This window comes from Temnothorax nylanderi, unplaced genomic scaffold (genome assembly GCF_030848795.1).
Source record: "Temnothorax nylanderi isolate EJ_2023f unplaced genomic scaffold, tnyl_v1.0 TNYL_tig0021_pilon, whole genome shotgun sequence".
Taxonomy (NCBI): Eukaryota; Metazoa; Arthropoda; class Insecta; order Hymenoptera; family Formicidae; genus Temnothorax; species Temnothorax nylanderi.
This window is the reverse complement of record NW_027249083.1, coordinates 1,194,491-1,219,186: the sequence shown is the minus strand read 5'-3', so window position 1 is coordinate 1,219,186 and position 24,696 is coordinate 1,194,491. Positions and strand designations below refer to the sequence as shown.

The 24,696-nt window shown below is 39.9% G+C and overlaps 1 protein-coding gene across 4 annotated transcripts in view; it reads right to left on the bottom strand.

Annotated features, from left to right (window-relative positions):
• Cnc (NFE2 like bZIP transcription factor cap-n-collar) overlaps positions 1-24,696 on the bottom strand; it is a 99,729-nt gene that overhangs the window by 40,493 nt on the left and 34,540 nt on the right. For all 4 annotated transcript variants that reach the window (XM_071700218.1, XM_071700217.1, XM_071700219.1 and 1 more), the window contains exons 3-4: positions 19,192-19,267; positions 453-763 (exon numbers count right to left, since the gene is read on the bottom strand). In XM_071700218.1, the coding sequence (XP_071556319.1) occupies positions 453-763; positions 19,192-19,267 (387 nt within the window). The remainder of the gene's footprint in view (positions 1-452; positions 764-19,191; positions 19,268-24,696) is intronic.

Here is a 24,696-nt window from a genome sequence, read left to right as displayed (position 1 = left end):
TAACACGTTCAACATATATGTTCTTTTTAACAAGAGATTCAAATACTGTTGAACTTGCTAATAAAAAAATTATTATTATATTATATTATACGTATGTAATGATTTATTGCATATCCCCGTAGGGTTTACAATCTAGTTTATTATTATATTATATAATATTTAAATAGTTTGGAGAGAAGGAAGACTATTATTGCCGAAATCGACGTCAAAATAACTTTTGCTGATCTTATACGAATCCTCAGCTTGTAAATAATAAAATTATCCCGATTAATCACAGACTGAACGTTACAAAAGATATTTACAAAAATAAAATAGAAGCAAATAAAATTTTACGATCTCATAAAGAGGCTAGCTGTTGAAAGACAGACAAAATATTAACATATTGTCTATTCCTCACAAAGAGTCAAATTGTAATTACTTTCAAGCAGAAGATACGAAGATATTCCACAAACCTCTGGTTGAGCCTCATCGAGGCCAACGAGCTGAAGCGCCGCCTCGAGATTAAATTCGTCGGGCAAGCCTAGAGTATCGTTGTTAAGCAGATGTTCTACGCCGGCGCTTGCCAAGAGACTGCTTCCGAGCAAATCTGAAGTAAAGTCATGCTCGAGTTCTAGAGTGTCGTTTAAACCCAGAGAATCGCCGGTTAAGTCAGCCAAGGGATGATTGTCCAAAGCCAACGATGCTTCGTTGAGAAGCGGATCGTCCTCTTCGACGATGCTACTTCCACTTCCGTTCTGACTGCCGGAGCTGAGAATGTATTCGCCTGTAAAGAAGTACACAAATGTTCGCTCGACGAATTGATCGAAATTTATAGCTAAATCGTTTCACGAAACCTGGCGATCGACGAAGGAAAAAGGCGTTTTCGATATTATATGATTCATCATGAGAAGCACGCGTGCTTCGAAACGGCAGGTGATGAAACATAAGCGAGCGTAAACAAGTTCGCGTGCAGTCGCAAGGTTCACGCAGAGATCACCCGAGAATACTTAATTAGTCGTTTGATTGCGATGTTATACAGGTTTCTTATCCACCCTATTATGCAACTTTGTTCTGACACGACATCGACAACTGTTACTATAAGTTTCTTTACATGCATTCCATAATTTTCATCTAACAATGTAGTCGTTGTAGAATCAATACTTTTGCAAGTTTTAATTATTTGATTATTTGACTGTTGCATTATTATAAAAGTTAATTAATATAATTACCTATATGTATTCACCTACATTTCTACATATTTACGTCGGAGATTAAGAGTTGGAACAAAAAACGATCAATGTTTGCGTTTTAATTAGATTTGTGTGTCTGTGTAATTATCTGCAATTAAAAAATAATACTTGTTCAATTGCTTTAACCACAGCACATATTAAATAATTGTTGATTTTATTTATATCTGATCATATTTGCAATGCTACGACATAGAATAATTTGTGACACTTGTTTTCGAAAGAACTGTTTCACTAGTCAGTTATTTAAAACGTCGTTTATCGTTCCAGTTAAATTAAAATCAGTACTTATCATGTTCATTTGATATGCAACAAAACTGTTAGTCTAGAATATCTTCGCTTTTCTTGTATCCACGCTACCAACAAAGTAATTAGTAGCATCGTGATTAATCGTTTATCGCGACCACCTTATTACGCGTACGTGAATTGTGAGAAAAAATAAATTCACAACATTTCACTGCACTGAATAAACTTATGACTCGGCAGAAACGGACCCGAAGCGCGGCGCTCGAAAACTGGCAGCTAGCGACGGACAGGAAAAATTTTTCAGACGAACAGAGAGAGGAAAAAACTTAACTAATTGAGAGACAAAGAGGGATGTTGTTGGAGATCCACCTGCTCGTTCTAGCTCTCGTACGTTCCCGCCCTACAGCCAATCGCGTGACCGCGTCGTTTCATCCCTATTGCGCACGCATGAAAAGATAACATGGACAAGGCTGTTCGAGAATCGTTCACCGTTTCCAAAATGCGTAACGTGGGTAACTAATAAAATATACTTCCATATGTCTCGAACAGACAGGTAACATTTTTATATTCAAAAACAATAAATTACGTTGAAAAATTGTTCATTCCTTTTTTTGAGAATCGGCGTTAAAATATTGTTTTTCAAAACTGTAAAATAATTTGCTGTAAATAATTAGATGTAAGGAGAGAGAAAGATTTTCTAATAAAAATTATTAAATTAACTAAATTATTTACTCATAGAGACTAAAATAGAGACTAAAAATACCTCATATTTAACATTTTCATAGTTATATGTACCGTTTATAAAGTAAGATATCGTGAGATTAATAATTTAATTTGCAGTAAATATTTAATACTAAATAACTGAATATATAGATATTTATCTCGTAAATTTTAACGATAAATATATAATTTCTTTAAAAGAGATGATTCATTACACATTTATTACACTTGTAAATATGAAATATAAAATTGAACATGCTTTGCTAATATTGAACAAGGATATATTTTATTTGACTTTTAGGGACTTATATATGTATATTGAACTTTCGTATTTATCGAAATCGGCTATCATTTCGGCTAGAATGTTCCACATTTCACCAGAACATTAAGTAAAAGGGCTTCTAGAATTTCTACCTGAACTTTTGACAAAACATCGATAATATCGAACAGCTCAAGCGGGCTACTTCCACGTGTGAAATATTTCCATCGAACACAAAAGCGTACTCCTTTTCTCTCCTCGTAACCGGGTGATGTTATTAGAGATAATAATCTCATAAAATAATAATTCGCCTTTCGGGGGCTGCCTGGAACCCGGGCAGGTCCGCCTGACGAAACGACGGACAGGTTGACCGTGAAAGAGGAGGATTTTCGTCCTGCGCGGTTCCTACCGGTGAGTGCCGGTGCCTCCCAGTAAAGAGAGAGATCGCACCTTTTGGATGCCTATTACATTAACGAGTGGTGGCGGCCATTGTCTGGCCCAAATGCGAGGCCGACCGCGCGATAATGGCCGTCTATAATTTGAGGGAAGTCAGAACAGCCCCTTCCCGTTCGACGTAAAGCCTATTTAAAGCCCGGTGGAATTACGAGGTGAAATTACTTTCAGCCAACACACACGCGCCGAAGTGTGCGCCACGCGTAATTGGTACAGGCATAATTTTTAACCGGTGCAGCATAACTTTTTGTGGCTTTTATTATCGCGCTCTTTCCGCTTCTCTCTGCTCCATAACAGGTATTTACAAAATGTAATTTCTGTTACGCCCTCTTATTCCCACAATAGAAATTTATACGTGTAAGCATAATTGAAAATATAAAAAATTCAACTTTTCTTCGGTCTTCAGTCAAAAGAAATAGATTCTAACATAAATATGTAACAAAAAACATTACGAATAAATGCTATAATATTTTAGATCATTTGAAGTTAAGAAATAAATGGAAAACTTTACTTTCTTTTTTTATGTAAGATTAGCGAGGAATTTTACAATGAGAAAAGAATATAACACATTTTTATTGGATTTCATTCTTTGTTAATACATATTGGTCTAGAAAATCGATTCGTCTCATCATAGAATTTCTGTTTATGAAAAAATACACCGATTCTGTTTATCAAACTTTATGCGAAGTAACTTAATATACAAAATATGACATGTTACTTTTTCGAAATTACGTTAAATCATGAAGCGTTCAAAGTTTGTCCCTAAACGTATTAAGTTTATCGCAGTTGCTGACGATTATCATTTTAAGGAGTAAATAAGAAAGTCTGGGTTTTCCTCGACGCTCGAAATTCTGCCGTCGGAATGGATTTTCCTTCGAACTAAACCCGTCGCACGGAATTCGCTCTATCACGCTGCATCTAATGGCGGCCCTCCGGCTTTTTCAATTCCACGGCTTCTTTGAAGCCCGCGTTCGGCTTTTTCCACGGCCACGGGAACGTCGACAGATCATTTCTCATATTTCGCGCACACGCTTAACGACCATTTTCTTCCGCCCCCCCTCCTGTCCTTCTTTTTCTCTCTGTTCAACCCGACGGTCCGTCGCGTTGGATAATAATTCTTGCATTACTCGACAGAATTTTCGGTGCCGAGGATCCTGTGCCGAGGATCGGGAGGACGCGCTCTTGTTCAAGCGCTCTTCCCGATTCGTTCACAGACCGGCGTATATCCGACGGGATGGGACGCCACGCCGGAAGAGAATCCTCGAGGCCGAATGCGCCGGCACGATTGTCCTATTCCGGAGGGGAGGGAGATGGAGCAGTGACAATACGTATACATGTCGCGATAATCTCATTTGTACCCTTCGACAAAGGGTGACGATTCGGTGCCAGTTAACTCCAGAACGGAGCTTGACGTCTCATTTGGAGCCGAACTGCCGAAGGAGCGCGCGAATCGTCGCGCGTCACCTGCCGTGAACGATAAATCGTAATTGCGATCATCAATCCTGCCGTTGATCGATGTCGAACTGTCGGCCGTTTCGTCGTGTCTTGTTTCGTCGAACGAGTGTGCGAACCGGTCGGGTCGATTGGATGGACGCGTCCTCGATGTGTCTTATGCTTATCATATCTCTTTAAAAGCTTCTGGTTGATCTTTTCAGCTAAATATGGAAGTTCATTAGAAACTTAACGTGATTAAACTCTAACGGGAAGATAATTGATAGCTTTTGCATCCAACTCTTTGAAAAATGTATGAAGAAAGAAGTTGTTTGTACTATGCAGCAATAACATTGATATAAAATGGTATGTATATATTTCTTATTAAATTGCCATATTGTTGCAAATAGATTTAAAATGTCTTTTTAGACAAATCGGGCTAAATTTCCTACAACACCATTTGACAAGTAACACGTTCTTGTTAATATTTTTTAGTAAGTGCTTTAGTAATGCTGCGTTTGAAATAATAGGACATAAATTAATCGACCACTATGACCATTCATTACCCGTCGTATAAATTTGTACAAAGTTCTCCACTAAAGAAAAAAAAAAAAAAACAATTACACTCGCAAGTTTGTCTGATTCTGTTTCTGATAATCATAGATCAACTGCATTTAGAATATTTTGTGAGATATAATTATTTATAATCGTCAGGATGTGTATGCGATCCGAAAATATTAATTGTTCGTCCACAGACGGCGTATCCGTCGGGACGCCACGATAATGATTGATGCTAAAGTAGAAATAAAAAAAGCATTTGAAAATATCCGTAGGCAAATTATCGAGTTTAAGAAGAATTAATCGACAGTACAAGAATCGATATGTGTAAACTGGGTTCTCTCTTAAACATTGTCAATGAAGCGTCGCATGTCTGTTGTCAAACCGCGACGATTAAGACAAATTGCTGTTAAAGCAACTACACGTGCTTGCGTTACGTAATACACCGAGTCGCGCTGCAATACGATACAAATACAATCGCCTGACGCTCTTCTACGCATACCTTTGTCCACTAGATCCTAATCCAGGATGTCAGAGAAACCCGGAAAATAATCCAAAACTCTGTTCACGGTAACCACAGTGGCAGTACTCGAGTCACTAAACTGATTCGTATTAATCGTAAACAATTGCAAAGATACTAAGTTCTCGCACTAGACACATGGTTTACGGATCTGCAGCTCGAACAACAGCGTCGTTCTTCAGGAAACAGCTCGATTTCCAGCTGAAACATCGAGTCCTCCTTAGGATAACTCCTTAGGACACAGAACGGAATGTCTGCGGAAACAGTTTATCCGCATTCCAGAATTCCCAAGGCGCAGGATAATCCGCATTCTCGAGCGCATTCTTTATTCTTCGGATATTGCACTGGCGCTTTATCTATCACATGAATGACCTTAGATCGTCATCAAGGTTATTGACGGCAACTAAGGACTTCCGACGGTACTTTTGATGAGGGAAAATTACGAAAATTCGACGCACACAGACCGGACTGAACCGGACTGGACTAGACTGGACTGAGCCAGATTAAACTGGAGACTGAATAGGGGATTCCCTTTATCGTCCCGTGGCGTGGATCGCCTCTGCGTTATACGATCCGATCTTGAGGAGAGTCATAATACCCGGGCACCGCCGACAGACGAGTTCGAAGCGAACGCAGCATGGAGTCGACTGATAGACTATCGCGTAGCCAGGCATTGCCTAACCACGGGCTGGTCGAGTATTGTGCCAAGCCACGGGCTCTCCGTTAAAAAACGGACCAATCACGACGGGGTTGGCTGTTACTCCAATATGGCTGCCAGACAATACGCGGCTCGGAGGCGAGGTGGGAAGAGAGGGAAGGTCTCTCTACCCGTAATGCCATTCTCCGGCTCCCCACTGCGATCCGGGAACGTATACCCGGGCTTGATCCGCTCCTCGTTGCTGTGCCACGGGCTTAGTCAGGGGTGCATCTTGCCCCGGTATAGCCCCGAGTCATCCCCCGACTTAGCAACTCTCCCTCTCGCCCTGAGGATCGCATCAATTGCTCCAATAGCGTTTGTCGTAACATCGCTCTTGCAACATACGATCTTTTTTCTTGTTGAAGAAAATTTTATGCGGGGGTTGCAATACAATTGTGCATGTTATACGAAAATGCGAACACGTAACTATGAAGAAAAATGTTTATTTATACTGACATTTGAATTAAGAAGATATAGGTAAAAAAGTTATGTTATATCTTTAGAGATATTCAAAAATGAAGCAACTTTAATAAAAACCTTGAATTTTAATTAATTGAAGGGCGGAATTTTAACTTTATAACTTTAATTTCAGGATTAAATATAAAAATATATAATAATACTTTTTATATATTAAATTATCGTGTGTAAAAATATCGATTTTTTTATTCATTATGAACTTTGTTCCAATTTTACACCAGTTACAAAATATTTTATATTAAAAAATAATTTAAAAGCACACGGAACACGAGTTAAATGTTGATGTATAACATTTTATAATAAATATAGATAGAAAGAACAAAAGTATTATGGAGATCACAGAGGTAACCTGCGGGAATAGGAGAGAGATCTATTGCTGCTATAATTATTAGCATTGTTTTTGTACATTCGTATAAACATGCCTATTTAATCCACACAGTGACTAGCTACTCTAAGAGCCAGTCACTAGGTTAAAACCGCCGGATGATAAACCACCGCTGTTAAGATGCTATCTAAATCCTGTCAAATGCCCACTCCATTGATACCCCTTATTCTTGTGTCGTCACTCTCATTCGAACACAGTTCGAGATCTGCCGGCATATATTGGAATAATTTCATAATTGCCACCGATACGGTCAGTAAACTTATTATGCGCACTCTAGGCTGCTTGACAGTGGCTACAGGTCTCCGATGAATGCATAAACCTTGTGACCATGACAATCCTTGATCGTCAGCGACAACGACACAGTTAAGCAATTTTTCGTATAGCTAAGTCATCGACTAAAGCCGGGAAACTCTATAAATTAAGTGGAGCGTAACTTTTTCCCTGAATCCATAATGTAATAAAAAATGTTTTCTTTCCATAAAAAATATTGCACATTAATAAATTAATTCCGTAAATAATATCAGAAAAAATGTAACATTATCATACTACAATATTATCATAATCGCCCTAAATTCGTAAATTAAAATTATTTCAGAATGGGAAGGAAGTGCACGATTTACCGATATCTTGTCGTGTAATAAGTGTGCCGTAAAAGACCGTGCCGAACGCAAATGTTGCCACAATCTTGAGTATAACTTGACTCGTTATCAATGACTACTTTCCATCATCAAGATCTGAAACGTTTCGCGTCGTTTCCTACGGACAATATTTTGCGGCTCGAGCCGGGCTATTGAGGAGAGTGACGCTATTTCAATTTACCATGCCAACGTCACTTCATCATGAATATGTCGAAGAATATCGGCACCTAATGGCAAACGTAGCGCCATAGCGCTGATTTATTAACCAATAAGTGCAAATCACTGTATCTGCCAGTATGCCGCCGCGAACGAACTATAGGGCCATCGACAAAACTGTAACGTAACAATACGCAGTCGATCCTGCGGAATTGTCCTGAAGAACGCAGCCCGCGGGACACCTTGTGCAGCCGATAAATAATAGTGGCCGCATGAAGTTGTGCTTTCCAATATTCCGCCAATATTCCAGGCTCGTTCCGCAACGTCGGCTGACACCGACACGGCTCCTTTTGACTTTTTTTTCTCTCTTCGTTTCTTCGTCAAACTCGTAATGCAAGTTTATTATTCAACAGCGCGCTCAATAGTAACACGCCGTCGGAAAGTGGCCTGAACCCGTTTACTGTTCCTTTAGCATACATCTGACTCGGCGATTACCTCCGTAACACTTAATACAACGATGTGCAAAGCGATAAATTCTTCATCGTTCTTACCGTCGGAAATTAAAATTACGCGCAATCACTTTTAATCATTCCGGGGTGGTGATTGATACACGAATCGTTGACCGCGGAATAGTAGTATAAGTCAGTAGTATATAATAATGTCGTACATTTTGAGAAGCGTAACAGTTAATTATTTTGGTATCGCACAAAATTTCCAACGCTTTTCTCTATCTCCCCTTAAATCCCCCTTTAAAATCTCCCCGTTATCTATAAAAGCAGAGTACTTTACACACAGCTGAATTGTTCAGTTTAAGTGTTTTCACGGTTGCATTCAGCTTTATCAGTTTCGGACACCGATAGCCATCTTGATTAACAATGAGGCGTGAATTGTACCGGCAATTGTAAAACGTAGTCGGTTGTCGAAATTCACGGTAAGGTAACGTAATTAAGGGAATAATGGCGGCTGAAAAACGTTGGTCATCGCTCAGACAACGGACATGCCGCGTAATCGAATACGCTCACAAAAACGATGTCACACCTCTCTTTTCGAGCAAACAGTTTGCAGATCCGTGAATACGTCATGACACGGTTCGGTAATCGTGGAAGTAAACACGAAGAGATACGTCAAACAGTGTAATAGATATGATTAAAGTTAATAGACCCGTGTTTTGGAAATAAAAATGCATGCACGATGGATAAGACATAAGATATATTTACATCTTACATTACTGCGATGCCTTTAGAATTAAGAAAGTCCAGAATTAAGAAAATAGTAAGAAAGCGCTGCTAATTTTACCGAAGAAAGTGAATCTTTTGCCGTTGTAATTTATCAAATGACAAAAAAAATCACTTATTTCGACTAGTACACGCGGTTAAAATCAAATTAAAAGCAGCAAGACAGACAAATTAAGATTGCGAAGTTAAACGTGAAACGGGCAATCGCAAAATCCGAATTTTCCCGTTTCGCCGCGCAGAAAGAGCAAGGTAATCAAGACGGCGCTCGTACGCAAGGAAGAATTCTGAAAACGAGGTCAGAAACCTTGCTAACACCTCATACATACAAGTCATTCTCGATCTGGTGGTGCCCGTCAATGAGCATTGTTGCCACCTCATAGTATGACGTTCTCTCTTCGTGTCTAGCTTGCACTTTTCGATGGCCACGCGTCCACCACGAGAGCCACGCGGTAGTCGAGTCATGCTTAGAAGGTGCATTTTTCTCATTTCGACTTCCGAAAACTTCGTCTCCCGTTACCTATCTTCCTTCCGGCTTAGCTCCGTCATATCGGAGGCGTTCGCCAACCGGCCAGACACGAAGCGACGGTGTTACCTTCAGGTATGCCCCTTATCGTCCAAAGTAGAGGTACCGCGCCGAGCAAAGTGCTCGTAGCAGTACCTCGTATAGAATATTTGTAACGCGTCGCCTGTCCAATAAAACCCGAGTTTTATCGGGCACTTTGCAAAAGCGGGCGAAGTCGAGCGTCGGCCCGCGAGAAACGTGCCTTGAGAGACAGATGCTATCGTGACTTTACGTCCAGAATAAACGCGGTCTGCGCTGGAAGACTTGGAGCGTACAAATCGGCATCATTTTGGGTGAAACTTGAATTCCACGATTAGAATAATTTTTTGACAATAGGCCTTTAACATTTAGATGAGAAACATTTCGCTAACATAAATTTATGTATAAATTCAATGAGTCCATTAACTCGACAAAAATTAGGACTTGCTGTAGAAATGCTTATTTCCGACAGCAATATTTAATTTATATACATATTTAAATTCATACAAATACAGCAACTTTTGTCGCCGTACTTGTTTCTTAGTCTAACTCACGAATGCTGATTTATAACGGTTTGGCTTCCAAAGTTCCTTGTTGCAAGTTGTGGTGATGCACAAATTCTTCCGCGGGACATAGTAACCCACATGACAAAACAGATTTTAAATCGGTCAATCTCTAGCTATTATCATACTTTTCATATGTAAAAGAACTTTCGTCTCCTCTGGAGACAAGTGGAGAAATTTATTAAAACGTAGATGCTGGATTTCATGAAAAAAATTTTTCTAATTAATACGCCATGTATATTCAGTATAGAATTATTTTAACTGATTTAAGAAAAACTTTCTATCTTGATATATTGTCTATATTTCAAATGTTCAACGTGCATAATTTACGTTTCGTTTTTCTGGTTTTATATTACATCTCTGTATATTCAACATATCTATGTCAAGAAGCAATGGCACTAGCGATTTTGCAGACTTCTTTTTTGATAGATACTTCCTTTTATTAAATTTCTTAAGAATAATGACTAATTGTAATGAATATTGTGATTAAAGTTGCGAACAAGTACGCCTTTTAAATAAGTATCTACGTACGTGTACCATTATTGCATTCATTATACATAGTCCACTCCGATGTCTGATTGATACAAAATAGCCGTTCGTTTTATTGCTTGCGAGAGATTCTCAGGAAAGTCCGTCGACAAAAAATATCTTGATGCATTAATGACAGGTTGGAGGTAGAACGGAGAGGGTGTCTAGAAAGGGCTAATGGTACTTGAGGTGACAGGCTGACCTTAACCCACGCGGTCTGATACATATCTATCCTAAATCAACACGATTCTACCAGAAGAACCTCGCCTCGGTGTACTAGCAATGCGTTCTTTTGTTTATTTAATGTTTGGCTTTGCATTCTTTCCCCGTACTCGAGTTCGTGTTTTAGCCAGCTTAGTCAAGAACACTTCATGTTTTAATATGATTTATCCGACAACAATAGAAATATTTAAGTTGTACGAAATGCGCATTTATTTAAAAAAAAAGATATGCGCGGTTCTCAATCAATTCTGATGTTCTCAGTAATTTACAATTTCCTCGGATAGCTCGAAAAATATCGTTACGATTATGAATGTTGGATGAGAGGAAAAAATTTTCCTCTGAAGAAACGTTGTGTGTTATTATCCGGTAGCAGAAGTCGAAAGTCGAATTCGGTGAGGTTTCGACGAGCTGCGAGGCAACGTCGGTCGCTTATAGAACCTAGGATGATTTGCAAAAAACCTCACAAAATCGTAGAGACGATCTCAACCAGGTAACGACTTCTACAGACTGTAGACAAGCTCTATTGTATGGCGGCGGGAACTTCGAAAAGCTAAAAGGAAGAGAGGAGAAGGTGCCACGGACTTAATTTTTCATCGTTACTGGCGACTGTCGTCATCTCCGACTCTGTGCAGCTTTGACTCTAATACGAGTTTTATGTTAATGTTTTAATCCGCCGATAGGATTGAAACGTTTGAGATATACGAAGGACGTGGCGAAGAAGCGGAGGAGAGCAGCCGCTCGTGTTCGTCGAGAAGGAATCCCGGCCCTTTTATTGAGCACGTCGACGCGGCTTTAAAATGGACGCTCTATAGCGACTCTCTCTCTCGTTTGGCGCTCTCTCTCCCCGTATCCCATTTTATTAATATGAGATTAACGAAGGGATTAATTAAAGTGCTCGGACGAAGAATTGGTGTCGGCTCGGCCAATCTGGGCAGATATAATTACGCCGAACGTTGCGATTGGCATTCATATACTCGGCTTGCGGAATACTGTGAAACATAATACATTGTTACAATTGTATTTATCAATGTCAGCCTTCATTACAGATAATGCTCGTATGTTCTGCGCTGCCGGTGAGATATTCGCGAGATAATTTCGAGCATCGTCGTTTCGCTTGACGAATGGCCGGTTTTCACCGAAGGATGGTGCATGGAATTCACAGTTTAATTAGTTAGTTAGTTAGTTTCTCGCGCAATTCTGTGTATTTAACACATGCACAAAAGCACATGGTATGCACATGCACAATATGGTATACGTCGCAAAAGTCGAACGTTTTCTCTCATTTACAGTTATTGCGAGTCGCGATATGAGTGCTTGAGCGCAGATGAAAATCCTTTCTAAGAGAAAATGCTTTGGATCATTAATAGTTTGACGTAGGCTTTTTAAACAAATTTCATAGAGAAATAGTACAGTGGTATCTTGTGTAGATTATTAAATTTAATTATGCCCGGATCGTAATAAAAGTCGCATATTGTAGTGGCACGATTATATTTTTGTGTTACGTATTACGCTGGCACGAAGCTAGACATGACGTCGCGGCTATTGTTGCCGCCTATTTTCATCCCGAAGCTTCCTGGAAGTGCCCTCCTGGATTCGTCCCGAATCCGTGGCGTGCAACGAGCCGCGATATGAGTAATGGTGCGTGCTCGTGTTACAGGGGTGGATGTGGCAAGTCATGGCTCCGAGTATCCCTGTAACCCCCATATATACGCCTCGCCAGCTGCCCTCGCAGACACATCCCCCATGGGGGCCGCCGCTGGCTGGCATAGCTGGACTAACATGGCGGAACACGCACAGCTCCAAATATTGATTCCCTCTCGGGACGTGGCCGGAGAATCGAATCGCGTTCCTAAAAATTGTCCGCCGAACAACGAGTTGCCGCAAACTGGGGCATCGCTTTCCTCCGAGAAATTTTGTTGTTACACAAAATCCTTTGATCCTTCGCGCATTTGTTCCCCGTTACAATTCTCGAAATGTTCAGTTTTTTCTAAGAGATTAAGTAGGGCACGAAAAAGAGGGGATTATATTCGAAGCTGATTTTTTGCAGTTACACGAAAAGAAGGATGACGGAGGAGTTTTTCGAGAATCGCAGAGTACCCGATCTAGAGTGGAGTGCGGTCCCCGAAGTGGGGTTCCCGCGTCTAATTCCAAATCCACTTCGGGAAGAATTGGTCACGGCTATTGCCATGCGTGGAGATAGTCGGATATTATTTTTTCTCCCTCCCCGGATCCTTGACGAATCGAAGCGGAAATTAACACTACGCGGTCTATCGATTGCGTCTATCGGTTCTTGCTATCGACTGCATTTTCTTGTTTCTATCCTTTTCATATCATCTTTCTATATTTGTCGACACGAAGCTTTTATTAATTCGCTCATCAATATAAGAGCATCATGATTATAATTGCGATATAATTGTGGCATTAAGAAATAAAATAAATCGACCAATCTGATATACTTCACGTTTCACATACGTTCACGATCAAAAAGTAAATTATCTTGATAACTTTCAAAATCTTCCATAGTTGAAGAAAATAAAAAATAAAAAAATGAAATAATTTTTTGGAAGTTTAGATATTATTCACTCTGTGGTTTATTCCTGTGCAATAAGAATTACATAACGACATGAGAGATAACGCTTTTATCATATATAAAGGATAAAAAGCTCACGGATAAAATCGCGCACTACTTTTAATGAGTTCACCTAGAACAGCGAAAAAAAAAACTCAATTTTACTCGCAGAGAGAATTGATTCATTTCACCTCTGAACTTCATGAATATAATGTAATGAAATTCGATAAGGCCTTTCCTATCTTACGCGCGAGCCTCTAACGGCTTCTCTTTCCTGATTAGCATCCCGATATCGAAATTGGAGATAGACAGAAAATTAGTCGATCGCGCCTGGGCGGCCGCGCATGGCGGATGCGGCCATGCTTCCTATCCCTCTTCCCCCTCGTGATTTCAGTCCACGCACGAATCCACGCACTATGCGCCGCCCGCGCACGTGGCAGATGTTCAGTTTTATGCGCTCACGCATGCGTTTCCATCGAGAGGTCCCCACCAATCCCAATTTCGCTGTCCCTCTACAACTCGTATCGATATACAGCTCGTTCCCTCGATTCACCGAAATATTGAGGAAATTGCGTTGCTTTTTATACTACGAGATGGATGCTTCTTTGTTAGAGCACGACGCAAAATATTCGCGGATTTCGTATTCAATTCTGTTTTAAAATGCGAGTTTACATTGCCATCGACTACATCACGTTCAGAAGCATAAATATTGATCTTCATCTAACAATACGCGTTTTTTAAACACTTTTTTTACTCGGACTAAAAATATTTTTAATTTGAAAAATAATATTGGAAATACCATGTATATACGTCATATTAAAACAGAATTATTCATAATATATCACTCAAAATAGCTTGTTTTGTATAATTTTCAGCTGAATGTGCATGAATTTTTGGTTGGATAATTTTAACTAACAATTGTTGAAATGCGAATATAAAAGTAATATTAAATATATTACAATAAATTACTTCTAAAATATAACAATATTAATTACTCCAATTGTTCATTTATGTATTATCAGCAAATAAATATCAATAATAAAATTGTAATTTTCCGTGATTTCATTCCGTTAGTTGTGATCGCATATGATATCCTCTATTTAACAGCCAAATTTTCGCCTAAAAGAAATTCAATTTTATAAATAATATCATGCTTGCTGATGTGGTAATATCAACAGGGATCGAATAATGCCATTGCAAATTCATTTAAAAAAATATAAAAAGCTTCGTAAATCCATCTTTTGTTAGTTGAAAAGCCATTCTTTCCTCTACATTAGTTTCTTATTTTTTAATAAACGTTCCTTGCGTAACATTACTCAATATCTAGTGAATGCGACCGATCAGCAAATTGTTTTGGTTTTATATAGAGTTTCTGCGCGATAATCTCGTGTAGTTTATTCTCTTCTAGTAGTATAACCGCAGTCGCAGATAATGTCGCGGGCATATCTAAGAAGGCGGAGTTGTCGAGGCTGAACGCCCATTACACGACTTGAATCTCACGAGGCGTAACGAAAACCGATCTCTCGGCGCAACGTCGATCTCGATAAAGGTTATTCAGTATCGAAGGTGCTAATAGTCGGCTACGCGATTATTCGAACCTTTCCGCTCGCATAGACGTATCGTAATAATAAATATAAAAGTATCACGAGCGGACCGGTCGAGTTACGTTTATTTCAGTCGATCACCGATCGCGAACACCATCACAATTAAGATCTATACGTCTGTGATAATAGTTCCGACGTTCAAAATACGTTTCACCTTGGCCGAACCGCGTGTGGTGCGAAAGTATTTTCGATAATTGTGCAACAAGCCGGCCAAGTAAAACGCATTAAACGAGCCTATATATACATTTAGTTGAGACATATTCATCATACGTTGGACATAACAAGGGTCTCTAATGCGCTCGCGCTCGAGACAATGCGATGATAATTTATTCTGTGGATGTTATTTTTTTACACGCGACTTATAGTATAATCCATCATGCTTCGTCAAATTGGTACAAGCACCTTGCGCCGCGGCGGTAACGTATATGCTGCCTGCTTTCATCTATTCCTCTTTTCTTTTCATTTCAAACTACCTATCTCGCATGCGGATATCACGATTGGCACGAAATTCTTCTGTGAATACATAATGATTTTTCATGCAAATACCAATGCAGCTTGCGTTCTAAGCGTCACAAAATTTTTAAAAATAAATTTTACGATAAATTCAAAGCCAATTACTTTATAGAAAGAATAGACAAAGATCAATACTTTTCGCAACTTTTTGTGTAAGAGTTAATAATAAATATTCTTAGCTTTAAATATTATAAGCACTAACTAAAATTCATATTGAAACAACATTGCTTAACAAAAACAAGAAATACGCTCTCAAGATATACAGTCAAATTTAAAACATAAAACAAATAAGAGCAAAACGCCAATGTTGAAGCAAGATATGTAAAAACAAAAAAAGTAACTTTAATACAAACACAGATTACAAACATTTCAGTCTTATTAAAAAAAGTATCTCTGAAATGTTTTACATTAAAAAACAAAATAATCGCATTAACCTACAAGAGAACACATTAGACTTTGTAATGATTATTCACCGATTGTCGAGAGACTTCCACATAACTGACACATCTTCTGTTTATTTTTATTTATTTAAGGTTTAAACCCTCTTCAGACACTTAAAAATATAGTTATAATCTTAAAGTGAATTGTCAATAACGAATATATAATGAAATATATTCGTGTTTCTTAAACCATCAGAAGTCTCAGGACGCGAAGTTAGTTTGTTAACTTCGCATTCTGATTTTGTCAGATCAATTAATGGCATATTACGAAATTGACTGCTGCTTTTTAAATAAAAGAAAGAATAAGACCAAAGAAATTTTAACTAGAAAATTAGTAACTCGCAGGTGTTACATGATAATGTGTAATCTACTTACCAAACAGTCTAAACCTCAAAACAGTCACAAGTGTTTGAATTCGATACAAAACTATGCTTTCTGTCTAACAATAATCGGCGTATGAAGGCTTAGCCTTGATTGGAAGGTGAAATAGGTACAGACTAAAATCATGAAGCATTATATGTAATAAATAAAAACAAACAGAAGATGTCAGTTATGTAAAAGTCTCTCCACAACCGGTGAATAATAATCATTACAAAGATCTGTGGTCTCTTGTAGGTTAATGCCATTATTTTGTCTTTTAATATAAAACATTTCAAAGATACTCCTTTTAATGTAGGATTTTTCAATATCTTTTATTATTATTCCAGTCAAATATACCTATGCCCATTTAATCTATGTTTAGAAACTACAGAGTAATCTTAATGTTGATTGAGGAGTGAGACTTTTTTATTTATTAGGTTTGCCATGGAAAAATTAAAACCGCACAGTGACTGAAAGTTAAGATAAATTTACATTAATATATTAATATACAAATAATATTAAACAAATTAAAATCAAATTAAACAAATTATCAGGAGAGAAGCAATAGCGTATTAATTATATTTATATATTTTTCTTATATAAATATAGAATACATACGTGTTAAAACAAATAAATTAATATGTAATAACGGCTGCATGCATCCTAATTGCAATATGAAGATTAGCTGCAAATAACTTTTCCCACAAATGTTTGATTTCACACACGTGTATGAGTTTTACGACCTGCATCGCGATTCGCGTCAACTATTTCAAATTTACAATTAATTTCTAGTCATCAATTCGCCATTTCTATTTTAGCGCACGCATTACGCAGCTCTCTTGCTTTATATTACGACGGATCACCATTTTCTCCCATCAAGCCCTACAGAATAAGGATGATGGAAGAATTTCTTATGTATTAGTCTAGTAACTCATTAATCATATACGCCATGCGCCGAATATCTCGATTGATCGACGACGAGATAACCGCGTAATGAGCTCTGCTGCTCTTCTTGGTCCATTCTCTGCTCAAAAAGTTATTACCGCACTGTCCGATTAATTCATTTCGTCATCGTAAACGAAGGAATACTTCAAATCATAGCGCTCTATTGCGCTGGTATTAGTTTTTCAATATTATTTTTGAGATGCGGACAAATTACATATCGTACTACGGCTAAAAAAATTTTAAAAAAGGTATAGTATAACCATAATATAAACAATTTCTCTTTAAAGATTAAGAAAAATGTATGGAGATAATTCCGAATTTATTTTATTGCCAGGATATCTAATGTATTTTTCCAATATCAATATAAAAGTAACGTTTAATAACATTTTCTCTGGTGCTCAAGCATTTCCAAAATTGTCAATTGTTTTAAGACAATCCTCGCAGTCACGTACGAACGGGACATCGATATTATGAATTTCTAAGGAGAATTTAACAAGCGAGCCCTTCGTCAACCGTTGATAGCACGCTCGACGCAGAGTGTCTCGTAGCTAGGCGTATATTCTGTCGAGCGCAAAGTAATTAAATGCAGAGAGAGCGAGAGAGAGAGAGCGAGAGAGAGAGAGAGAGAGAGAGAGAGAGAGAGAGCGAGAGAGGGAGAGAGAAAGAGAAAAGAGGGGGAACCGAACCCGACAGAAGGGCTGGACAGGCTGGTGGGGTTGGAAAGGCAGGGAGGTAGGGAGGAAGGTAGCGAGGGCGTTCCTGAAGCCACTCCCCAGCCTCGAGTCCTCCGGAACTGGAACCTGCCTGCCTGGAAACCCGTAGTTATATACCTGAACAAAGTGCACCTTGGCATGCAGGTAGATGCCGCGGCGCGTTGCATGCGCGCTCGTTACAGTCTCCTGCCATCTCTCTCGCTCCTGACGTTCGCGCGAGTGTCCTCGACATTCTCCCACATGCAGTTCGTGTCGCATAACATTTCTCGCCGCTAACGTACTTACCTCCCTTTTTATTATGCGACAGAAAGCGCGCGGCAAGAATGCCAAAGAAACGATTAAAAAAAGGGAATGAGATGCAACCTCTGGTCTATTAACGCCATCCAACTGTTATATATGTATATGTGTGACGTACATTTTCCATTTGCACGGTAATTTTGCTGATCTTACATTACGTCTGGTCTCTATTTCCAGGTGGATCAATTATTTAATTACATAAACATAAACCTTCGATCATTTTATGATTGCTACTTATGGAAAACGATAATGGTCAATTTAATTGCTCTACTATTTTCGATTAAGCATCGTTATTAAGGGTCACATACAATTTTTACAATGTAATTAAACTCTTTATAATTTGACATTTAACGCGTTTAAGATTCTATGTCTTCAATTATATGTTTTTTTCATGATGGATGGCGATGAGATATTTCACGGTATATGGTGTATTTCCAAAGGAATGGCCAGCGAAGTGCATTCGGTCGGCGTGTTTATGCTAATTAGTCGCGCAAAGGTGCGGCCAGGTGCGGCAGGCTCGGACTATAGTGAATGTTCGGATTGGCTCTTACAAATTGCCGCATTAATTCGATACGCTTCCGACGTAAAGAGCCGCGAGCGCCAGATGTATTTAGCTGTTCTTGCCGGCACACGGACCAACATGAAACATGCACAGCATGTGCGCCGACTGACTTTTTAATTGGTATCCGAAAACGGGATTTCGATCATCTCTGATAGACGCGCAACAAGATAAAAATTGCGATCGATGCACAGGCGAATTAAAAGAACGCTGATTCCGATTATAAAATAGCTCGATCACACAATATCGCCTTTAATAGATCAAACCCTTTCTTTTTTACTAAAGTTTTACGTAAATACGAGAAAGATAACAGATAAAGAGCGCAAATAAGCTTACCAGTTTCAAGATCTACGGTGTAAGGCAGTCCTGCCCATGGATCATCTTCCTGCGGCTCGGACTCCTTGGCATCATCCTAAAAATAACGATAGATTCGATCGAACAAAAGATCTCTATCACAGATTTATCATATTTTTGCTATCATTATCTCTCAAGAGAGATAATGTTATGCGCAAAAGTAGGGAGATATCTCACGAGGCGAAAAATGTTGTAATAACGTGACTCGTCGTCAAAAGTAAAGTTTATCCAGCACATTAATTATAATTGATCAATTAATAAACTGTAACGAGGGGCCAGTAAATTAGCTAGAAAATTAGATTGAAAGAGTAGCGCCGTGGTGTAATGAGCGCTGACCGTAATTAACGACGTTCTCGCATCTGAGAGGTGTCAAGGAGAGGGGTGAAGGACCCGGCTCTCGTGAAGCGAGACTCTCGAAGAGAGATGTGATCGGTGTACCCGGTGCTCGATCACAAAACGTAATTTCAACAAAGATGATTACGAATCCGTGGAGCTGACGAATTTGAGATGAAGCTCGCGCAACAATGGCCGAATTCAGTCGAGCGCCTATTCGAAACGGCCAAGGTCGAGCCTTATGGAGACGTCATAATCAAGCGACCGACCGACCCTACCGCCAACGTGAAAAAGGGCCCAAGGGCGGGCGTATGCCCCCGGGCCATAGGTCGCCCATAGCGCGGCGGTACATGCGAGCTGCAGTGAAATGAGTTTAATGAAAACAGTATTGTACTCGATCATTAATCATAGCGAGTCCCTGATAGCGGCCATCCACAACCACCGGCTCTCTATCTCTCTCCCGCCCGCCAAAATCCGTCTCCCTTTCTCTCTCTTTCTTTTCTCGCCGCTCTCCCTTTGCCATCCTCTCTCTCGAATCTTTCATCCCTCTGCCTACGCTCCGGTCACTTTTTCATTCGACGATATGATGTATCGTTGTTGAGTGGTGCGTTGCACTGTGAGCTCTACAGAGTTATGAATACGAAATTCAATCTATCCTAGCGCCCTAAAATCGAACTCGCGCGAGACAAAAACGAACACTTCATCACTGTACTGTTAGAAATATCGTAAATTCGTGAAAACTTTTTTTTCCGGATTAATAACAGATGTTGCAGTTTATCGTACAAACGTAATTTTTTTCCTTAATAGATGCCTCCTCTAGACTTTAAAGAATATCCTGTGTAATATTGAGTAAAACCTGAAAAATTCTCCGTGAGCTTTAAAAGTCCATGCATCTTAAAGGCGGTCCTAAAATATTTTTGAAGAGTCACGAACGCGTATAGCCATGTGCCTTATTTTGGGCCCACAACGTCATCTCTTTCGACTCTCGAAGGAAACGTCGGTCCCGCTCGACGACGCAACCCTCGATGCGACAATGGAGGTCCTGTCAGCGATACGGACTTGCATGGCTGGCATAGCTCTCAATTAACGTTTACGAACTGTTACGACTGTCTGCCCCGATCAACCGCCTTACAAGGACCAGCGCGCGGATAGAAAGCATAATTCAAATCAGCCTTGATCGCCGCGAGTAAATACGAATTGAATATGGTATATCGCGGTCGTTGAAGATATGGCGCGAGTCACGCTGCCATCGAATCGTATGTAACTCGCGACACAGTTCACATTTTGTGACTTGTCGTTCTGAATTTATTTCGACTTGTAACTAAAGTATCTTGAAGAATAGAAATTTTAATATTTAAAAATATTACCTTCAATAATAATTAAATATTTTAACAATTTTATAGAAGAAAATATACAATATCTTATTGGTTATTAGTCAAAAAAATGTAACAAAAAAGGAATTATATTCTAATAATGCCGCGGACAAAAAAGTCGCTTTGTAAGGAGTAAGATAAATAAGTTTCCAAAAAAATAGCTCCGGAAGTCAGATATTAAAACGCGATAACCTAGATCATTGATATCACCGCACGAGCGCCATTTTGCTCCGAAATTCCAGCCGACGGAAACAATCGGGACAAAGAAGGAAGCCAAACCCACTTCGGCTGGCCGGGCGCGTTTTCAATTTCCAGGACCATCAATACGTCCCTCGGAATACCCCTCCCGGAGTGCTCCAATCTCTCTGGCTCGCGAGTCCCCTCTCTCTTTATCCGCTGTCTCTCCTTCTCTCTTACATACAAGAAACGCCTCGTGGATCGACATCGTTCTCTCTTTCTCTCTCTCTCGTCCTTTTTGGCCCCGTCTCTCTTCCGCTCCGATAGGTCCGTCGATGGCGCCCCTTCGTACCGAGGGGGATGCTGCGTACATCTATCATTTTACCAGATCCCGCGCGCCGGCTTCACGGATACATCGCAGGAACAAATGAACGCTAGCCATTTTGATGGTTTTATGAATACACTCGGCGCGGATGGAGGACGGGGCGAGAGGATCTGTTGTTTTCGTCGAGATCCTCCTTCTACATCGGCATGGATCCGACCCTCTTCTCGCCGCGTTTCTCCCAGCGAGCCACCGTCTTCGGGCTCCTGGCACCGAGACGGAGTCGCCCCTAATGGAGCCCGTCGCCTAGGAGAACTCGCTTCATTTGAATCGCGTCGATGAATTAAAAATTCACGTCAGTCACGACAGCTCGAGAAAGCGATCTCCTACGATCGGGAATAAGGTGCCTTGCGGCGATTCATCTTGCGCGATACGCATTCGCGTTGAAACAACTTAACGGAGCAAGCCGGTGCTGTAAGCGGAAATTGATCGGGCTTTGTATCGTGTTTGTTGCAGGCGTCTCTTCGCCCAATAATTACGAATCATCTCAGACTGATGAAAACGCGCAACGATACATGCGATCTAGCAATGTAGCGACGACGTATCGAGAGCATCTCCATACATACGTATAAAGCGAATGTCAATCAAGATATCAAGTTGAGTATTTATACAGGGACATCGATACGACCTTTTTCCGTTGTTGCTTTTCTAAATGCGATCGACAGATCTTTGTATTTTTAATTGATATCGATAATGTTTTTGCATGGACGATACCAGCCGAGAGACGTGTGTACGGAAAGTAAACAGACATGCATGCGCGAGGGGGAACAAACCGTGACCACGTCTGCTAAGCATGGAAAAATTTGTTGTCTTCGCGACGAATGCTTTCCATCCTGAATCGCTCGATCGAACTTCCTCTTTCCTACTTTCTAGATTGACGTTCCTCTAAACGCCTCCATAATTCATTCCCATTTCGCAGCGAGACGGAGTCGCTCTAATGGAGCCTGTCGCCGCGACGTGCACCGATCATTTAAATCTTGGCTCTGGATTAAAAATTTCTGCCAGTCACGGCGGCTTGAGATAATTGTACAACAGAAACATGCAACGTGCTTTACAGCAATTCACTTGCCTAGGAAGAAGCTTCTTCCTAGCGACATCAACGTCGTTCTCGAATGGCACGACATGTTGACAAATATTCTACGTGGCAGGATCATTTATAGTGTTTTCATTGCACTGTTCACCTTAAAGCTGATAGTCGTAAATCTTTATGAAGCTATATGTCTCAATATACAAATTTCAATTATTCATATCTAAAAGAAAAAGAGATTAAAGCAAGATATTATACCAGTAATGTTATATCGGTAAAATTGGACTCGCCAGAATTATATTAATTCTAAATTCTCAAGAAAGGAAGAATAATATGCAATTTAAGAAGATATGCGTAGTGAAATTTTCTCATTGTCACTTCTGACAGCGCCACGTCGATTTTGAGTCATTGCCTGCCTTTTTAGTTAAAACAATTCTGTGGCCAGACACTGGAACAATGCTTGTCAATAATCTGTCGCAATGCAAGACAGAGAGGGAGAAGACGAGAGACTGGACTCTTCTTTGTTCTCAGCTGTTCGCGGATCGCGTCTCGGATCAATGTGTCGGCTTTCGATCGGGATCGAGGGTCTTCCCCGTGTTATTGGGCTCTCGAGGCGGCGGCGAGCCCTCACAAAGATAGAACCCGCTGGAACAATGCGATCTTCGCGGAGGAAGAGGCCGATGGAGACGATGCGGCGCATAGCGACGCCGGGAAAGAAATAAAGAACGAAGAAGGAACGCCGAGACTACTGAAGGTCGTGAGAAGAAGAGAGAAGCGAAGAAGCGGATGAAGAGAGGACGAGACAGAGAGGGAGACGAAGAACGTCGAGAAGTCTGATGGGCTACCCGCCCAGAACGTCGATGCAGCGTCATTGTCGGTGACCATCGTATGGATGAGATCTCGTAGGCTCGAATCTGCCGGATACTTAAATGCGCCTCGTGTCCATCCACCGAAACACGCCGAGCGAAGAAAAATCATCAGTATCGAAAAACTTACTTGCACGAGGAGAATCAACTGGAATCCAATCAACTAAAGAGCCTGCATTTTTCATAGCTTTAGATTACATTCACGGTTAGAAAATTAAAATAAATTGATTTAAAGATGATAGTCGAGTTCCAGAATTAAAAGACTTGCTTTTACATTGCTAATGAAAGAAGCTATTAAAGAAAAAATTGTATAATCCCTATCGCATTGTATGTAGATATCGAAACAATATTCTGTTCATCTTATTTTCAATTGCATATTATTCTAATTGTAAGTATTTTAATAGTAGAGACTTGATCAATTTTTCGGTGAAATAGAAGTAAGGGTCAATTCCATTACTATCATTTCTCGATAGTAACAGAAGCAGGTGCAACATAATTCATGATATCGGTCTCTAATAACAAAATATCGACCACTCAATTTTCTACTGAGAAAGAAAATATTTAGAATCTATGGAAAAAACTGTGTGTGTGTGTGTGTGTGTGTGTGTGTGTGTGTGTGTGTGTGTGTGTGCAGAATCTTTATATATATCTTTATATAAAGATAAACAAAACTGCTGCATGAAGATATGCCTTCTCGTGGGACACGACTATAATACACCGTGGGACAAAGTTATCTCGGATGTGCATATAACTTGAGAGAGACAAGATCGATGATCGATACGAGCCAGACTTGGAATATCAGCCGAGATTATATCCGAGAAGACGCGTGGGATATGGTTCCTAATCTCTCTTTGGGCCTACCGAACATAGCCGCTACGTATTTGAGGCGGCTTAGTGTCTCCGATCGATCGAGATCGATCATCTACGACCGATTATGAGCGCAGAAACCACGCGCTAAAGAACCAGGATAAGAGAACAATACTATTTCTCGAAACAAAAAAAATATTAAAGTTCGCGAAAGATTCGGGGTATGTTGACGTTTCAGGACGGATGCGCATATCCCTTGAAAAAAAACTTTGCGCGGTAACGCACGATGAAGAGATGACAAGGAGATAACCACCCCGAGCGCCGAATTCCACTGTTGATCGAGCTAGTAGTGTCATGTTTGTTTGATGCATTATCGTCTATTTTACGAATCGATATGAATCTATCTAAACACAGTATTTTGTTGATATTTGTATTCTCAGGGTATCGCGATTAGCTAATATTCTTGTTAAAATGCCAAAATACATTTTTTTTAAATATAATAATATGATTTATAATGATACT